At 39.0% G+C, this 16,513-nt stretch overlaps 3 protein-coding genes and 1 long non-coding RNA gene across 6 annotated transcripts; 2 read left to right on the top strand and 2 right to left on the bottom strand.

Annotated features, from left to right (window-relative positions):
* Positions 1-517: 517 nt before the first annotated feature.
* On the bottom strand, positions 518-6,892 carry LOC113162990. 2 transcript variants are annotated; one of them, XR_003298861.1, is made up of 4 exons: positions 6,807-6,892; positions 4,797-4,890; positions 2,698-2,891; positions 518-2,181 (listed from the first exon to the last, which is right to left on the bottom strand). It is a non-coding gene; the product is annotated as an uncharacterized LOC113162990 (long non-coding RNA). The 2 variants fall into 2 exon arrangements; XR_003298860.1 differs by having other exon boundaries at positions 6,749-6,837.
* On the top strand, positions 2,703-6,167 carry LOC113162989 (clusterin-like protein 1). The gene is made up of 7 exons (XM_026361279.1): positions 2,703-2,898; positions 3,019-3,167; positions 3,615-3,785; positions 3,897-4,335; positions 4,429-4,557; positions 4,799-5,013; positions 5,391-6,167. The coding sequence occupies exons 1-7, from the start codon at positions 2,703-2,705 to the stop codon at positions 5,598-5,600; spliced, it is 1,509 nt and encodes a 502-aa protein (XP_026217064.1). The 3' UTR covers positions 5,601-6,167.
* tyms (thymidylate synthetase) lies at positions 6,806-12,367 on the top strand. The gene is made up of 7 exons (XM_026361278.1): positions 6,806-7,146; positions 10,054-10,127; positions 10,461-10,635; positions 11,565-11,666; positions 11,779-11,954; positions 12,037-12,108; positions 12,194-12,367. The coding sequence occupies exons 1-7, from the start codon at positions 6,918-6,920 to the stop codon at positions 12,329-12,331; spliced, it is 966 nt and encodes a 321-aa protein (XP_026217063.1). The 5' UTR covers positions 6,806-6,917; the 3' UTR covers positions 12,332-12,367.
* Positions 12,368-12,897: 530 nt separating this feature from the next.
* Positions 12,898-16,486, bottom strand: enosf1 (enolase superfamily member 1). Of its 2 annotated transcripts, XM_026361275.1 has the most exons (15): positions 16,284-16,486; positions 16,069-16,171; positions 15,501-15,616; positions 15,124-15,210; positions 15,009-15,035; positions 14,850-14,922; positions 14,714-14,752; positions 14,444-14,526; positions 14,245-14,367; positions 14,028-14,162; positions 13,750-13,791; positions 13,521-13,650; positions 13,261-13,360; positions 13,102-13,183; positions 12,898-13,010 (listed from the first exon to the last, which is right to left on the bottom strand). In XM_026361275.1, exons 1-15 carry the CDS (start codon positions 16,362-16,364, stop codon positions 12,924-12,926), a joined length of 1,308 nt encoding a protein of 435 aa, XP_026217060.1. In that variant the 5' UTR covers positions 16,365-16,486; the 3' UTR covers positions 12,898-12,923. The 2 variants fall into 2 exon arrangements, with proteins under 2 accessions (XP_026217060.1, XP_026217061.1); XM_026361276.1 differs by lacking the exons at positions 15,124-15,210; positions 15,501-15,616; positions 16,069-16,171; positions 16,284-16,486 and having other exon boundaries at positions 14,888-14,922.
* Between the last annotated feature and the right edge of the window lie 27 nt (positions 16,487-16,513).

Genomic DNA, 16,513 nt, shown 5'->3' with positions numbered 1-16,513 from the left:
TGACACGTTTGAGCACAGCAGGCTGGGACATGGGAGAAAAATGTCTAACTTGGCTAACAAAGCATTACTATTGTAGCTCAATCTGCTGATGTTTAATTCAGCCTGTAAAATAACTTCTGCATCATCACACAAATGCAAGTTTGCTCAAAACTACGCTTTTATTTTGACGACCACTGTCCCTCGTTTCCGGTGTTTTCCCATCTTGCTCACTAACTTTCTCTTTTGGGATTGACGAAACTTTCGGCCACTGGTGCTGTCGTGCTCTGTCTTTTGGAGTCCGACAGTGACTGTCCGTCCCCTCCTGCTGTGTGTGAGGACACACAGGAGGTGTGGGCTGCTTTCATCACCGCAGACCCCGGGACGTCGTGCAGAGCTGCAGTAATCCAGCCGGAGATGAGATTCAGTTACGGGGGGTTGATGGCGATCGAGTCCCCGGGTGAAAATCTGGTTCTCATTAGAGATCATTTCAAAGGTTTTTAGGGGGGTGACACAGACACTGCGACATTTCAGTGCAGTTCTTGTGTTTTTACATATTCACATTATTTTCTTTAAGGATGAAAAATCACTTTCATATTCAAATGAACAGGGGAATCATGCAGTTTTGGTTTATTGTATAAAATGCATGACAATATCCTCACAGTCTTTCCAAAATGATATGGAGCATTTGTTTGCATTTGCCATGAAAGTATTCTTTGTATATATAAAATACTTCCAGTCGCAGCCAAGACTGAACACAGTCAATGGAAATCACCAATAAGCTGCCACTCTTCCAGGTGCTTGGTGATAATTCCAACAGTTCCTGTGTCCATAATCTCTCCGGCTTGCAGATCCAGATCACTGATCAAAACCAGAAAACCAGCTGCATCCTCCCAGACTAATGAGGAAGATCAAAGAAATGAGACAGAGTCACTCTTGAGTCTTCACAGTCCAGGTTAGTGTCACCAGGTTACATGAGGTGCCCTGATGTTAGTCTTTGTACTCAGTCACTTCTCAGCTGTAAAATCCTCAGAGCTTTAAAAAAAAAACACAAGAAGGACATCAAGATCTGTTTTTCTTTTTTCCCTTTTGATAACCGAGCCTTCGAACCCTGGCTCTGTGTGACTAGTTTGAGTTTGACCCCTGTCCCCCACATATTAGATTCCAGACCAGCCTGAGAAGATAAAGAGACTAATTACTTGTTTTCCTAAAGGCTTCAAAACTGTTGTTTTACTGTCGGCTATAATTGAAGCAGCAGGCTGGTATTAGGACTCAGATAGGGATTGTAGCGAGCTGATAAAAAGCAGCTGATGGTTAGGTATCTGCAGCCAGGCTCCTGCTGGTCCTCATGTAAAGGTTGGGACCTCATTTGCTGGGTCACGGCTTTCAGCAGTGGGTTCAGATTAACAGTGGACTGAAAATAAAAAAAAAGATGAATTCCACATTTGCAACACTGCTGCCATGTCCAGATATCAAGAAAATAACAGATTGTCCTCAGTGCAGCAGGACTGATTTTTAACTCCTCTCCATGAGTCCATCAAAGCATGCAACACCCTTCCTACTTTATATTGTTATGAGCACAGTATGTTGTTTCAAACTAGTTCTTAATTGATTCAGGTTGCATTGTTAAAATGTAGGAAATGTCTGAAGTACAAAACCTTAGTTATGTCATGTGTCATTTGGTTGATAGGAAATGAACAAAACAGAATAATCCTGCATAACTTAAGGGATAAAGCAAATCTTTTTTAAATGTAGATGTCATTTTGTTTCATTTAGCCTTGCAGAGAAATCTGTTTCAGAGTTAGTTGGAAAAACCAGGCGACCACATTCTTCCGGTGTCTCCTTCGGGTCATCATCTCTTTGTTATTTGTCAACCAGTCTTTGATTTACTACCACATACAGAAGGATGCTGTTACATAGGTGAAAAATGCGGTGTTGTGGCTTTAGGATTTACAGGTTTAAACATTTATTGGTTCCATTCAGACACAAAACAAGTAAACTAGGCAACGCTTAAACGTTCCACTTTTGTAGAACCCACTCAGTTTTTAGATCGAGCTTAAACTTCCTCTTTACTGGTATTGTGTGTTTGAAAAGGATACACATGCACATGTCCAGTCCTCCTGCTCATGTTGTGGCCTCCGGTCGAGTTATGGACCACGCTGGTGTGTGCCAGGTCTCTGCAGGAGGTCCAGGCTTACTGTCAGCCTGAAGCAGATTAGAGCAGAAAGTTTTACTCGAGTGGGACTCTGCAGCCTGTTGATGATATTTAGATTTGAAGACGAAGAGGCATGTTGTGTTTACTGTGCATTAAAGCCTGTGTTAAGCTGATTTATAATTATGCTGTGTGTGTGAGGCTTAATAACTGATAAAGCTAATAGGATATGTGCTGCTGAGCAGAGCCATAAAAAGAGCACCATCCCTCAGCGGCTGCCTCTCTCACTCATTTCTTCAACTGCTGCTGTTGCTTTCTGGAGGCCTGTGTTTCATAGTTCTCAAGGTAAATGGTTGTTTTACAGATATATGTTTCTTTCAGCATGCATTCATGACACATAATGACAGCAAGTATCTCAACTTATTTACCCAGGCAAGGTTCAAGGCGTAATTTGAACTTTTGTCATTTTGTTAACTTAAAATAAACATTTCAATTGCACTGTATTATATTCATTATCTAAATTATATTATGACATAAAAGGTTGTGTGCATCTGTGAAAGGCCACTAACTTGAAATGCTTGTGAAATGGCCTCCTTGTGGCAGATCTAAAATCAGCTTCTTCTTCTTAGTTATTTATTTTAAATTTTGCACTTTTCCCAGAGCTTCAGACAGGATGAGGGGGCTGCTTGTTCAAATTCTCTGCATGTCACTCTTGGACGCCCTGTGCTCAGCTGCTGACTCTCCAACACTGAATGCAGATATGCTGAAAAGTGAGGATATCATTACTGGACACAGAACTTGAGTGTACTTGGTCTAATTAGCATCAGCAGTGAGTATGCCACAACTTAATTACAAAATTTTATTTTACAATGTTTTATGAATGTATGCAGAGCTGTCTGCAGTCGGGGAGCAGTATGTTGACATGGAAATAAAGCAAGCTTTGTTGGGAGTAAAGCAGATGAAGGGAATGATGGGAAGAAAAGAGGAGAAGCACAAACATCTTATGGACGCTCTGAGATACAGCAGGGACAAGACGAAGGTATGCATTGGGCTTTTATGTGGTGACCATTAAGTGCTCACCCTCAGCAAACCTTTGTTTTATTTGCACTTATGTCCAATGTAAGAAACCCACAATCAAAACACCATGAAGTCAGATTGTATTTTAGTGCAGTGACTTTGCAGAGAACATGACCAGTGGAGTTGAGCACTTACATGCCTGTCTTTCTGCATTAATCTGAAGCCCACCACATATTTTCTGCCTCATAAAGGCAAAACTGCACAAGGCCTCATGCAGAAACCTCAAAGCAGACAGTGAATAATGAATGTGGGAGTAAGCCTGGCTTACGGAGTTGGGGGTGTAGTTTTACTAGTCAGGATATAAATGAACTGCATGTGGATTCATCTGTTTCAGAATAAAACCCAGGGCTGAGGCTTATTAATGAGGAATGTATCTGTAATATAATGTTCTTTGTTGGCCCTCCTCCAGGGGGCAATGCAGCTGGTCAAGGAAACACAGCTGAAACTCGATGAGGCTGAACAACAATGTCGAGATCTGACTGAAGCCTCTTTCACGGAGTGTCGACCTTGTCTTGAAGATACTTGTAAGGCCTTCTATACTTCTATGTGTCGCCGTGGCTTTGCCTCTTTCTCATTTAAGGTTTGATCTCAACATATTCTTATAACAGTCCCAGACCTTACGACCTTAGACTTGATGATTTGCTTCAGACTCTAAATGTGCCATTTTTTTCCTATGAATCTCTCTCTGCAGGTGGAGGAGTTTTTCAGGAAAATGGCCTCCCAGTTAGAAGCTACAGAGCCCTTTTATAATCAAAATAAGGGGAACTCAGAATCTCTCAACCAGCAGGATGAGGGTAAAGCCGATCTTGAGGTGCTGCAGGCTGAAGCATCCTTCAGCCAGCTGCAGTCAAACATCAGTCTCTTGTACAACCAGAGCCTCATTCTGGTCAAAAAGATGCAACAGGTGTTTGGTCATTCCTTCCTGGTGGCCTTCACCGCAGAGCTCCAACCCAGCTCGCTGTCAGCCGTCCAAGATGGGTCGAATGCGGACCTCCTTAGAACTGTGGATCACATCCTTGATTCAGTGTCTGACTTTGGGAAGAATGTGTTGGAAGAACTTAGCTCCACTGTGGCTGATGTGTTTGAGGAGATACAAGAAGCTGAGGACTACTTTCAGCAGTCAAGCAGAGGTATGGGATAGAATTTGTAACACACATTTGTACTTTTCTCATGCCCCTATAAAAAAAATTATAACCATTGTTATTGTTTATTTCTCTGCAAAGACATGGGATCGCTGTCTGCTTTGGGGCAGTCTCAGGACAAGTATGTGTGCAGACGACTCCGCAGACAAGCATCTGAGTGCTGGCAACTCCAAGACTTATGTGAGACATGCAAGGATTATCTGCTGAAAGGTGAATCACTGGTACAGATTTTTGACGAGCAAGTGGTTTTAGATGAGTTTATCTCCTCATATGACACAGTCACGTGTAGATTGTAGATTTTATGCAAAAAAAAATTTAGTATGGATCTTTAATGCAAGTTTGTACATTGTACAGTTTTTCCATCCTCGCTTTTAACACACACACACACACACACACACACACACACACCTGGATTTATGCACACTTATAGTAATATAATATGTCCTTACAGAGTGTCCCAGTGTCCAGCAGTTGCACTCCGAGATGGAAGAGATGTACATGCTCCTCAACGCCTCGCGTCAGCAGTATGACGACAGGCTGCAGCTGGTTCAGAGACACACAGCGGACACACAGGGATGGCTCAACAGCATGGATGACAAGTATGGCTGGGTCAGTCAGCTGTCCAGCAACACAGTCAACCCACTCAACATCTTCAACGTGATTAGGGTATGCTTTTAGAAATACTGAAGTTGTTGTTAACTTTAGAGGCTGTTGCCAAATTTGCAATGTGCCACATGCATTTTAATACTGTTCTGTGGCTGATAAATCAACACGGATCACTGTTGATCTTTCCTGCAACATTTGGATTTCTCATTTGGCCCTTTAGAGAGAGCTTTCAATGCTTCTGTGTTACTATTAATGTTTGTGTTTCCTCTGGATACAGTATAATACACAAACATTGTATAACCAGGCTTTGGTAGGTAATCCAATCAAGTTTATCAGAGTGGATATAGTGTTGATAAAACAGATCAACAACAGATGATTATCACAAGAATCTACATTTATGCATTGCAACAACACTTCCACACTGTCTCACATTTCAGCTGAATGATCAGCATCAGATGAAGGAAATCAGACCAAAACCTGACAGCAGTGTGGTTGTAACCGTACTCAACGCTGCCCCATTAACTGTACTGGTCCCAGCAGATCTGGACGTGAATGACCCGGCATTCATTCAATATGCAGCTCGGGAGGCTCTGACAATTCATAAACGGACAATAAGAGGTAATGGTTCAGTGGCTCTTGTGGCTTAGTAAATTATTTGGCTCCCAGCATCACCTGGCAGAGCTCTAAATGTACCTTCCATTAAATGGATGGTGATAGCTTTACGCCATTCTGAATCCCTGTTCAATTATTCAAATTGAGTCTAATTCTGAGAGACACAATGCAATAAAATTATTTGTAGTAATCCAACATAACAAGGAAGCACTCACAAATCTTTCCTACGCTGACTTTAAATCACATTTGTATTTCTGTACCCACCTGCTTGGGGATTTGATGAACCCTTTGTAGTACATACACACAGTTTAAATAGTGTTTACTATTATTATTTGTAATGGTTTTATGTTCCTTTCTTATGCAGGAATGGAGTAAAACTGGGATTCCAGCATCCACATAGTTTCGGCAGATGCTTGGTAAAGAGTCCACAACAGTTTTCTTGAACAATATTAAGCTGATATTTGTAAAACTTGAACATGCACTTTATAGACCTCTTAATTTTGACACGCACAGCTAATAGCCTTTTTTAAAATTTCCATTAATTTTAAAGGTTTCTGCAATAAAACTGTAAATTAAGCTGTCATTTTTGTCACAAGTCATTCTTACAAATTCTGATTCTAAATATATTTAGTTTTTTTACGCAGAGCTAGTAGTATTTACTCAAGTACTGTACCTAAGTACAACGTTGAGGTATTTGTACTTTATTTGAGTATTTCCACTTCATAATACTTTTAATCAATCTACAATTCAGAGAAATTGAGATTTTGTACTTTTAGGCCACTATGTTTATTTTACATTTATTTTAGTTAGCCCACATTGTGCAAGTTTATATTCTTACAAAAAGCATTAAAACTAAGAGATGCTAATATCTCATTATGTAATAACCAGCCAGTGCATAAAGTGATTAAAATCAGGCCCACCTTTGTGAAATTTGTGAAATCTGTCTTGAAGTTTAATATTATCAAAAACATTAAATTGAACAATATTAAAAATAAACGGTTTCCTTAATATCTATATTATTTTCTACTCATATGTTTGTTTGATTTCTTCTTATAATTATACCTATTATGATAATTTTTTGATTTCTCATTATTCATATTTTTTTGAAAGGTGAATGTGACGTTTTGTTTTGTCCATTTGTCTGTAGTTCAATAAAGTTACTAAAGAAAAAAGGCGGAAGTACCTCCTGTAGGGAAATAAACAGGGCGCCTTCCTGTACTCTCGCGAGATTTGCCTCGTACCTCAATCCTTCTGCGTCTTCGTTGATAAATCACCCGCGAAAGTTTGATCCACTGATCCAGCAGCGCAACAACCGAGGTCTGTGCGGTTTGCACCGAAAGACGACCATAAAAATGCCCGCCACCTCAGAAATACACTCAGAAAACCTGCAGACGGAAGACTGCAGCAGGATGGAGGAGAAGAGTCGGACTGCGGAAAAGAAAACCTTTGGTATTTTCTGTGATGAACGCGGGTATCTGGATCAGATCGAGTACATCCTGCAGCACGGCCGCAAGAAGGGAGACCGAACCGGGACAGGAGTGATGTCTGTGTTCGGTGCTCAGGCCAGATACAGCCTGAGAGGTCAGTCTGCTTTATTACACATTACTGCGGACAAACCGCACAGGAAATGACAAGTAAAGGAAATAACAAGTAAAGGAAATGACAAGTAAAGGAAATGACAAGTAAAGGAAATAACAAGTAAAGGAAAGTAATGGAATAGAGAGGAACGTGTTACCTGAAGGCTAGTGTGAAGTACTGCAGAATATGGCCTATTTCAGAGTACAAGTACTGTAGTCAAGTAAAAGTACTGTACATATATACTCTATTACAAGTACTGTATTCAAGTAAAAGTACTGTACATATATACTCTATTACAAGTACTGTATTCAAGTAAAAGTACTGTACATATATACTCTATTACAAGTACTGTATTCAAGTAAAAGTACTGTACATATATACTCTATTACAAGTACTGTAGTCAAGTAAAAGTACTGTACATATATACTCTATTACAAGTACTGTAGTCAAGTAGAAGTACTGTACATATACTCTATTACAAGTACTGTAGTCAAGTAGAAGTACTGTACATATATACTGTATTACAAGTACTGTAGTCAAGTAAAAGTACTGTACATATATACTCTATTACAAATACTGTAGTCAAGTAAAAGTACTGTACATATATACTCTATTACAAGTACTGTAGTCAAGTAAAAGTACTGTACATATATACTCTATTACAAATACTGTAGTCAAGTAAAAGTACTGTACATATATACTCTATTACAAGTACTGTAGTCAAGTAGAAGTACTGTACATATACTCTATTACAAGTACTGTAGTCAAGTAGAAGTACTGTACATATATACTGTATTACAAGTACTGTAGTCAAGTAAAAGTACTGTACATATATACTCTATTACAAGTACTGTAGTCAAGTAAAAGTACTGTACATATATACTCTATTACAAGTACTGTAGTCAAGTAGAAGTACTGTACATATATACTCTATTACAAGTACTGTAGTCAAGTAAAAGTACTGTACATATATACTCTATTACAAGTACTGTACTCAAGTAAAAGTGCTGTACATATATACTCTATTACAAGTACTGTAGTCAAGTAAAAGTACTGTACATATACTCTATTACAAGTACTGTAGTCAAGTAGAAGTACTGTACATATATACTGTATTACAAGTACTGTAGTCAAGTAAAAGTACTGTACATATATACTCTATTACAAGTACTGTAGTCAAGTAAAAGTACTGTACATATACTCTATTACAAGTACTGTACATATATACTCTATTACAAGTACTGTATTCAAGTAAAAGTACTGTACATATATACTCTATTACAAGTACTGTACTCAAGTAAAAGTGCTGTACATATATACTCTATTACAAGTACTGTAGTCAAGTAAAAGTACTGTACATATACTCTATTACAAGTACTGTAGTCAAGTAGAAGTACTGTACATATATACTCTATTACAAGTACTGTAGTCAAGTAAAAGTACTGTACATATATACTCTATTACAAGTACTGTAGTCAAGTAAAAGTACTGTACATATACTCTATTACAAGTACTGTACTCAATAAAAGTGCTGTACATATATACTGTATTACAAGTACTGTACTCAAGTAAAATACTGTACATATATACTGTATTACAAGTAGTGTACTCAAGTAAAATACTGTACATATATACTGTATTACAAGTACTGTAGTCAAGTAAAATACTGTACATATATACTGTATTACAAGTACTGTACTCAAGTAAAATACTGTACATATATACTGTATTACAAGTACTGTACTCAAGTAAAAGTACTGTACATATATACTCTATTACAAGTAAAGATACTCAAGTAAAAGTACTGTACATATATACTCTATTACCAGTACTGTAGTCAAGTAAAAGTACTGTACATATACTCTATTACAAGTACTGTAGTCAAGTAAAAATACTGTACATATATACTCTATTACAAGTACTGTAGTCAAGTAAAAGTACTGTACATATACTCTATTACAAGTACTGTACTCAATAAAAGTACTGTACATATATACTGTATTACAAGTACTGTACTCAAGTAAAATACTGTACATATATACTGTATTACAAGTACTGTAGTCAAGTAAAATACTGTACATATATACTGTATTACAAGTACTGTGGTCAAGTAAAATACTGTACATATATACTGTATTACAAGTACTGTACTCAAGTAAAAGTACTGTACATATATACTCTATTACAAGTAAAGATACTCAAGTAAAAGTACTGGACATATATACTCTATTACAAGTACTGTAGTCAAGTAAAAGTACTGTACATATATACTCTATTACAAGTACTGTACTCAATAAAAGTACTGTACATATACTCTATTACAAGTACTGTAGTCAAGTAAAAGTACTGTACATATATACTGTATTACAAGTACTGTACTCAATAAAAGTACTGTACATATATACTCTATTACAAGTACTGTAGTCAAGTAAAAGTACTGTACATATACTCTATTACAAGTACTGTAGTCAAGTAAAAGTACTGTACATATACTCTATTACAAGTACTGTACTCAATAAAAGTACTGTACATATATACTCTATTACAAGTATTGTACTCAAAAGTACTGGACATATATACTCTATTACAAGTACTGACCTTAATAAAAGTAACGTTATGTGATCGCAACTGGAAAAGTAAAAGTAATTAGTAACAAATACTAAACCTCATAATATGGGCTGAAAATAATTATTTTCATTATGGCTGAATTTGCTAATTGTTTTTATGATCGTTTGGTGTGTGAATAGTTCCAGCTTCCTACAGTGACACCTTCGCTACACAAACATTCAAATTATTAAAGGGATTAGGTTTTATGTAAAAACATCTAAAAACAATGTAACCAACTTTAAAATGTACTTCATTACTTTTGTTATCTGTAATGTCAAATAACCAGCTCCTGTTGATTTCTAGACCAGTTCCCCTTGCTGACGACCAAGAGAGTATTCTGGAGAGGGATCCTGGAAGAGCTGCTGTGGTTTATCAAGGTGAGGATGGTGGGAAAATCATTTTTAAGTGTCTGTTCACTCAAATGATTTAAAAAAAACTTTACTTTCCCCTAGTGGTATCCAACCATGGACGTAGCTTTGGAAACATGCTCATTAATTTGTAAGAAAACTGTTCAATGTGCTTTTGAATTTTGTGGAGTACCACAGATTTCTATTATTATTATTATTGGATCATGCAAACTTGGGTACAAACCAGGAAAACCTGCACCTGATTAAATGTGACCTTTACAGTAAAAATGGTCCTCAAGCAGCTTTTCTGTCTGATGCTAAAATGCACTAAATTGCTTTGATATTTTTTTGTGTGTGACACAGGGATCAACAAATGCCAAGGAGCTCTCAGACAAAGGTGTGAAGATTTGGGATGCCAACGGATCTCGGGACTTCCTGGACAATCTTGGGTTCACAGATAGAGAGGAAGGCGACCTGGGACCTGTGTATGGTTTTCAGTGGAGGCACTTTGGTGCAGAGTACACAAACATGCATGCAGGTACAGTATATGACAGACACTGTTTACACTAACAAAATCTTACATCCGTCATTGTCTGTGTTAAGAATTACATGTGATCAGTTGCAAGAAAAAGTATGTGAACCCTTTGGGATTACATGGAGTTTTACAGTTTAGTGGTCCAAAATTACTCCAGATCGTTGTGCAGGTCTGATCTGATGTTATGTTCAATAAAAACATTAAAACATATGTTTGTGTAGTATTATTTTCAGCAGACTGTGTTTTTGTATTGTTGTGAGTTAGATAAAGATCATGCAAAACTCCACATAATCCCAAAGGGTTCACATACTTTTTCTTGCAACTGTATCTCACAACTTTTAACACAAAAGCTCTCGTCTAAATTTAGTTTTAATCAACTGATTAATCTTGTGATTATTTTCTTAGTCAATCAATTTTAATTCATCTAACTTTACAGTGAGGACAAACAGAATTTTAAACATGAGAAACTTTCTTTGGCAGTTTTCATGAGAAATAATTGCTGATCAATATTTTGATTTTCTTTTGCTCCAGTGATGAAATGTTTTAGCTCTGGATAAATTATCAAGGAAATGTTGCTTGCATGGGAAGAAAGATGCCACTCATGCCTGAGCAGTTATGACTACATTTGTTTAGATTAGCATATAATAGAGACAACTTTTGTGGCCTACCAACTGGTTACATTGCTCATTTTTGTCCAATTGCCGCCTGAAGTTTAAACATCATGTTGTTTTTTTCCAGAGGATTTTATACTGAACTGTTTCTTCTTGGTTGCATGTAGTGAATTATTACGCCAATTGATCTAATTATCAATCCTGGCTTGTTGTGTTGGTGAGAAAGCAATGAAACAGATTTTCCAAAGTATTTTATAACTACACACCTGATTACTGGGCGTCAGACATGTACTGATCCTTTTTGTTAATTATCTCTAACAGATTACACAGGACAAGGTGTTGACCAGCTGCAGAAAGTCATCGACACCATCAAAAAGAATCCAGAGGACAGACGGATCATCATGTGTGCTTGGAATCCTAAAGGTGCAGCATAAATTAAACTGACTTCAGGCGACTGTGAAACCCTCTTAAAACCTGGTTTCAGATTAATCTCTTGGTCAAATTTAAATATTTTCCTGGTCGCGTGTTGTTGCAGACCTGCCCCTCATGGCTCTGCCTCCCTGCCACGCCCTGTGCCAGTTCTACGTGTGTGATGGCGAGCTGTCATGTCAGCTGTACCAGCGTTCAGGTGACATGGGCCTGGGGGTGCCTTTCAACATCGCCAGCTATGCACTACTTACCTACATGATCGCACACATCACAGGACTCAAGGTGAAGCTTTTATCTTATCATTATTAGATCATCGTGGTGTCCTCCATTACCTCACCTGTCGTGTTTTATTCTGTCCATTCAGCCTGGTGACTTTGTTCACACTCTGGGAGATGCTCACATCTACCTCAACCACATCGAGCCTCTCAAAATACAGGTACGGTTAATTAAAGATAGGATTCTTAAACTCCGTTCTCTACTTGATTTCAAATTCACTCACGCTCATTTGTCTAAATTTGCAGCTTCAGCGGGAGATTCGACCTTTCCCCAAGCTGAAGATTGTGAGAAAAGTAGAGAGTATTGATGATTTCCGTGCAGAGGACTTTGAAATCTGTGATTACAACCCTCATCCCACCATTAAGATGCAGATGGCCGTGTAACAGTTCCTGGTATGTTTCTGTGAAAGAGGATTTCGAAAGTCTCCTGTCACATTGTTCTCTGTACAGTGTCGTATTTCTGCTTCTTGTTTTTAAAAAGACCATGCATATATTTTAAAAGTTCAGTCAAATTGCTCCTCCAAAGGAGGCAAGTGGATCATTTAATCATTTTGGTACACTTAAACTTTAAACCAGTTTTTACATATTGGTTGTCTTCTGTTTCTGGAGCTATAAAAATCAATGTTGGAGTTTCTGTGATTTAAGGTTTTCTATTAAGTTTGATTAGAGAAAATGCTGTGGTTGGTTGAAACAAGTGTTAATCAGATCTGTTTCATTGACTTTATTTTAACTACAATGAATATCTAATTTATAAATAAAGAATTTACAATAGTATCAATGTGATTTGTACTGAAATGTGTGAAGTTGATTCAACCAAAGGTAACAAGTGAAGCAGTATTATTACAAAAGTGTAATGTCTGCTACAGCTATAGTTTAAAAAGTGTGCAGCTTGTCACAGTTGATTAGTGTAATTCATTTCACTAAACTTAACTCAGTCCAATCATACGCACAAAAGAGCATTAGGTTAAATTAAAACCTATTTGTGCATCTTCCATACTTCCCCTTCAGGGAACTGGTGTCTCTTCACTGATGACTCCAGCATCTCACAGGAAAAACCTGGATCCTGACAACAACATGCACAGTTTACTCGAACAAGCACTTCCATTAATTTAGTATTTGTAAGTTGGACATTTTACCTGTACTGTTCATCTTACCTTGGGGGGCATGTAGTGAGCATCTTGAATCACCACAGGACTTGCAAAGTGCTCATGAAGGTGGTCCACATATTCACACATCCTGGACAAAAACAGACTATAGTGCTCTATTCATGCAGAGCAAAAGGACGTTAAGTGATGAAATGACATTTGACGTACCGGTTGTGAAGACTCGCAGACACACAGATGAAGTCGAACAGAATCAGATGCTGCACGAGCTCACAAAGACCAACCCCTCCAGCATGAGGACAAACGGGCACTGAGGTAGAAGAAATAGTCAGTGTATTATAGTGAGATGTTAATACAAACACACACTTAAGGCAAATTACTGCTTTTCAGATCCAGAACTCTATTATCTATCTAGTAAAGTATTAAACCAATGATTATTGGGATGATTAATACTATATTTGGACATTTACCCTTGAACTTGTGGGCCATCAGTAGCACAGCCAGGTTCTCGTTGACGCTTCCCAGCCGACAGCTGTCTATTTGGACAAACTGTAGAGCAGAGGCCTGGAGGAACTGCTTAAACATCACCCTGTTGTGGCACTGGAGGAAAAAAAAAAAAAAAAAAAAAAAAGTCGGCCAATTTAGACAATAATTTCAACAGATGGCAGATTTGTATATTTGAACAAACTGAGCTCTGACCTGCTCCCCTGTAGCCACTCCAATCCCGAGCGGAGCCAAAGCCTGCAACAATAAAGTCAGGAGGCCATGGATGAACAACTAAATGGACCTAGTGGGCACAGCTTAAGAGGTTAGAGCCTCTGTCTGTCTGAAGACATGGTTAATGCTTCCTGTTAGAAAGAGACACTAAACTACACTGAGATGCCACAAAGATTGAGAAAGAGACATAGACAAATGAACTACAAACAAGTCTTAAGTAAACAAAGAGACGTGCAAGCTGGGAAATCGAGCTGTCTCACTTTGGAGATTGCAGCATGTCCGAGGATGTCATCTGGAGATGTGGGCTCCTCGATCCAAAGAGGTTTGAACTCGGCCAGGTTGGATACCCAGCGGATGGCCTCAGCTACATCCCATCTCTGATTGGCATCGATCATCTAACACAGAAACTCTTTAGTAAACAGATTTTTTTTTCCACGACAGCACATACAACAGTGAGGGGGAAAGAAACAACCTAACCAAAGTGTTATTGGGTCCAATCATCTGCCTGATGAGGCGGCACCTGCGTTTGTCGTCTTCTACATCCGCACCGACTTTCACCTTAAACTTGGTCCAACCGCTTTTAAGTGCATCTGTGCAAAGCTTTAGAAAACCACAGCTGTTATTAAAAGAAATGTGTGTATCTACAGATAGGGCCTGTATTTTACAGCACAGACACCTGTTGGAGCTGCTGGTCTGAGTAACCGATCCAAGCACAGGAGGTGGTGTATGCAGGATAACCCTGTTTCAGCATCTGTTCCTCTGGCAGGAGAAAAGAAGCAGTCCACGCAGACAATAAATACTCAAGATGTGTGTTCAATAGCGTGATCATGGAGGACAGGGGCCTATTGTGAAGGCAAAAAGCTCTTCAAGCCTTTCAAAAGAGGCGATTTTGTTTCACAAAGTCCCAATCAGCTACGTAATTAATTACTCTTTTCAATGGGCTCACCTCTCTGCTGCTTCCCCTCCTGCGCTTTTTCAAGCATGTCTGAAAAAAAAAAAAAAAACAGAAGCAGGAAACAGCTGTTGCTTTTGCTAAAAGAGATTTCTTTCCACATATACTGCACGTCACAAACCAGACCCACCTAGAGCTTCCTCCTCTGTGAGCACGTCAGTGATGTACCTGAAGTCAATGCATGAGACGATCTGCTTTGGATCCTGAATGGAGACACACAACACATGCGATTCCCTTCTGATCACAGTCACAGACACGAACATTCAATGTGAACTTCCTGTCTCCTCACCATGTCAACAAGCAGCTTCCACAGCGGCTGCGGGAAAATGATGACAACGGGTTGTGAGTCGTGAGATGTGAAGGAAATGGTGTTTTTTTTTTACTACTGCAGCTAATGCCCTCACCTTGCCCACCGCCTTTGCCCACAGGTCCCACACAGCGTTCAGCACTGCAGCAGTGGCCAAGTGGATCACTCCTTTCTCTGGACCCAACTGTTTCAGAGAAGATAAATGTTTTTAAAGCCACCGCAACAAAAGGACCTTGGGACCTTTAAATATTATAAGGAAACATAAGCAGGTGCAACATCCTTTAAACAAAGCCACAAACCCTTTCAATCTGAAATAGGGATTAAAAATAATGTATTTTGCTCAAAGCAACGTTACTAGGTATAATTTTATTTTAATATCTAGTGAAGTAAGAATAAAACTCCAGTTGAAGACTGTAAAAATCTCCTCCTCACAGAGGTCAGTTAAAATAATGTTTATCACTGTTTGTGTCTCACCCATCTCATCTGACTGTCACTGGTCAGGAGGCGATAAAACCCACGGAAGTCGTTCACAATCTCCTGCAAGGATTTCCCAACAACCAGAGCGGCGAGGGCCTCCACAGCACAAACCACTGCAAGCAACAGGAAACAAACAAACAAACAAACGAACAAACAGCCTTTAAGGACCCCATTTATCATGCAGTTACATTAGAGGCTACTACTACAGGTTATTATTGAATCTGTTGTGCTTCACAAACTTGACCACAAGAGGACAGTACGGGGTTCAACTTTGCAGACCACACCGTCCCATTTACAAACAATTGTTTTGTTATTTTTTATTAGTAGATTTTAGCATCGTGGCCTTTTGAAAGTTTAATTATATTGATTTTATATTAATTAAATTTATTGTAAATATTTAATTAACAACTTTTAGCCATTTGCGCTGTAGATCACATTTCAGAGCCTTTGGGGAGCTCCTGAACGCACCAAGCAGCAACCAGTGTAATGACAAGTGGACGCTGTCGCGGTGCGTTCATGACGCCACCGTGTGCGTTATTTCGGAAGTGCTCTGTGTAACTCTTACCAATCTCTGTGCCTTTTCCTAAAGTGAACGTTAAGCCAAAGCCTTTCAGTCCGCAGTCCGTGTCGATGACCACATATGCGGCAGAATAATCAGGGTCTGAGTGCTGCAAGGTGGGAAAGTTAGGACAACAAAAAGGCCTCATACTTGGACTTGGTGCATTCACAAATGCAAACGTCAGCACGACGCAGAGTCGCCAGAGCTGCGGACTTTCTCACCATCGCATCAGAGCCGTGCTGCTCCGAGGACGTCGGGAATCTGACGTCCCTGACTGTCACACCGACGATTCTGTGCAACATGTTTGCACCGAGGCTGCAACTTGTGACCGGAGCAGTCTCCTCTGAAGCGGCCTGCAGAGGCTGGTCCCGCCCACCTCAGCCTGCCATTGGGTTAAACATTGCCTACGGCTTAAAGAGACAAAAGGAAGCATCTCACCTCCCCAAAGAAG

Source organism: Anabas testudineus, chromosome 2 (assembly GCF_900324465.2).
Source record: "Anabas testudineus chromosome 2, fAnaTes1.2, whole genome shotgun sequence".
Taxonomy (NCBI): Eukaryota; Metazoa; Chordata; class Actinopteri; order Anabantiformes; family Anabantidae; genus Anabas; species Anabas testudineus.
The sequence above is the reverse complement of the archived record's forward strand: the minus strand, read 5'-3'. Positions and strand labels throughout refer to the sequence as shown.

Excerpts from the sequence above, each read along its gene's own strand:
- LOC113162989 (XM_026361279.1), top strand. The coding sequence starts at position 2,703 with ATGCTTGTGAAATGGCCTCCTTGTGGCAGATCTAAAATCAGCTTCTTC. Across the intron at positions 3,168-3,614 it reads ACAGCAGGGACAAGACGAAG|GGGGCAATGCAGCTGGTCAA; the intron begins GTATGCATTGGG and ends GCCCTCCTCCAG. Across the intron at positions 5,014-5,390 it reads ACATCTTCAACGTGATTAGG|CTGAATGATCAGCATCAGAT; the intron begins GTATGCTTTTAG and ends CTCACATTTCAG.
- tyms (XM_026361278.1), top strand. The coding sequence starts at position 6,918 with ATGCCCGCCACCTCAGAAATACACTCAGAAAACCTGCAGACGGAAGAC. Across the intron at positions 7,147-10,053 it reads GGCCAGATACAGCCTGAGAG|ACCAGTTCCCCTTGCTGACG; the intron begins GTCAGTCTGCTT and ends GTTGATTTCTAG. Across the intron at positions 10,128-10,460 it reads AGCTGCTGTGGTTTATCAAG|GGATCAACAAATGCCAAGGA; the intron begins GTGAGGATGGTG and ends TGTGTGACACAG.
- enosf1 (XM_026361275.1), bottom strand. The coding sequence starts at position 16,364 with ATGTTGCACAGAATCGTCGGTGTGACAGTCAGGGACGTCAGATTCCCG. Across the intron at positions 14,163-14,244 it reads TTGGACCCAATAACACTTTG|ATGATCGATGCCAATCAGAG; the intron begins GTTAGGTTGTTT and ends TTTCTGTGTTAG. Across the intron at positions 13,651-13,749 it reads GAGTGGCTACAGGGGAGCAG|TGCCACAACAGGGTGATGTT; the intron begins GTCAGAGCTCAG and ends TTTTTCCTCCAG.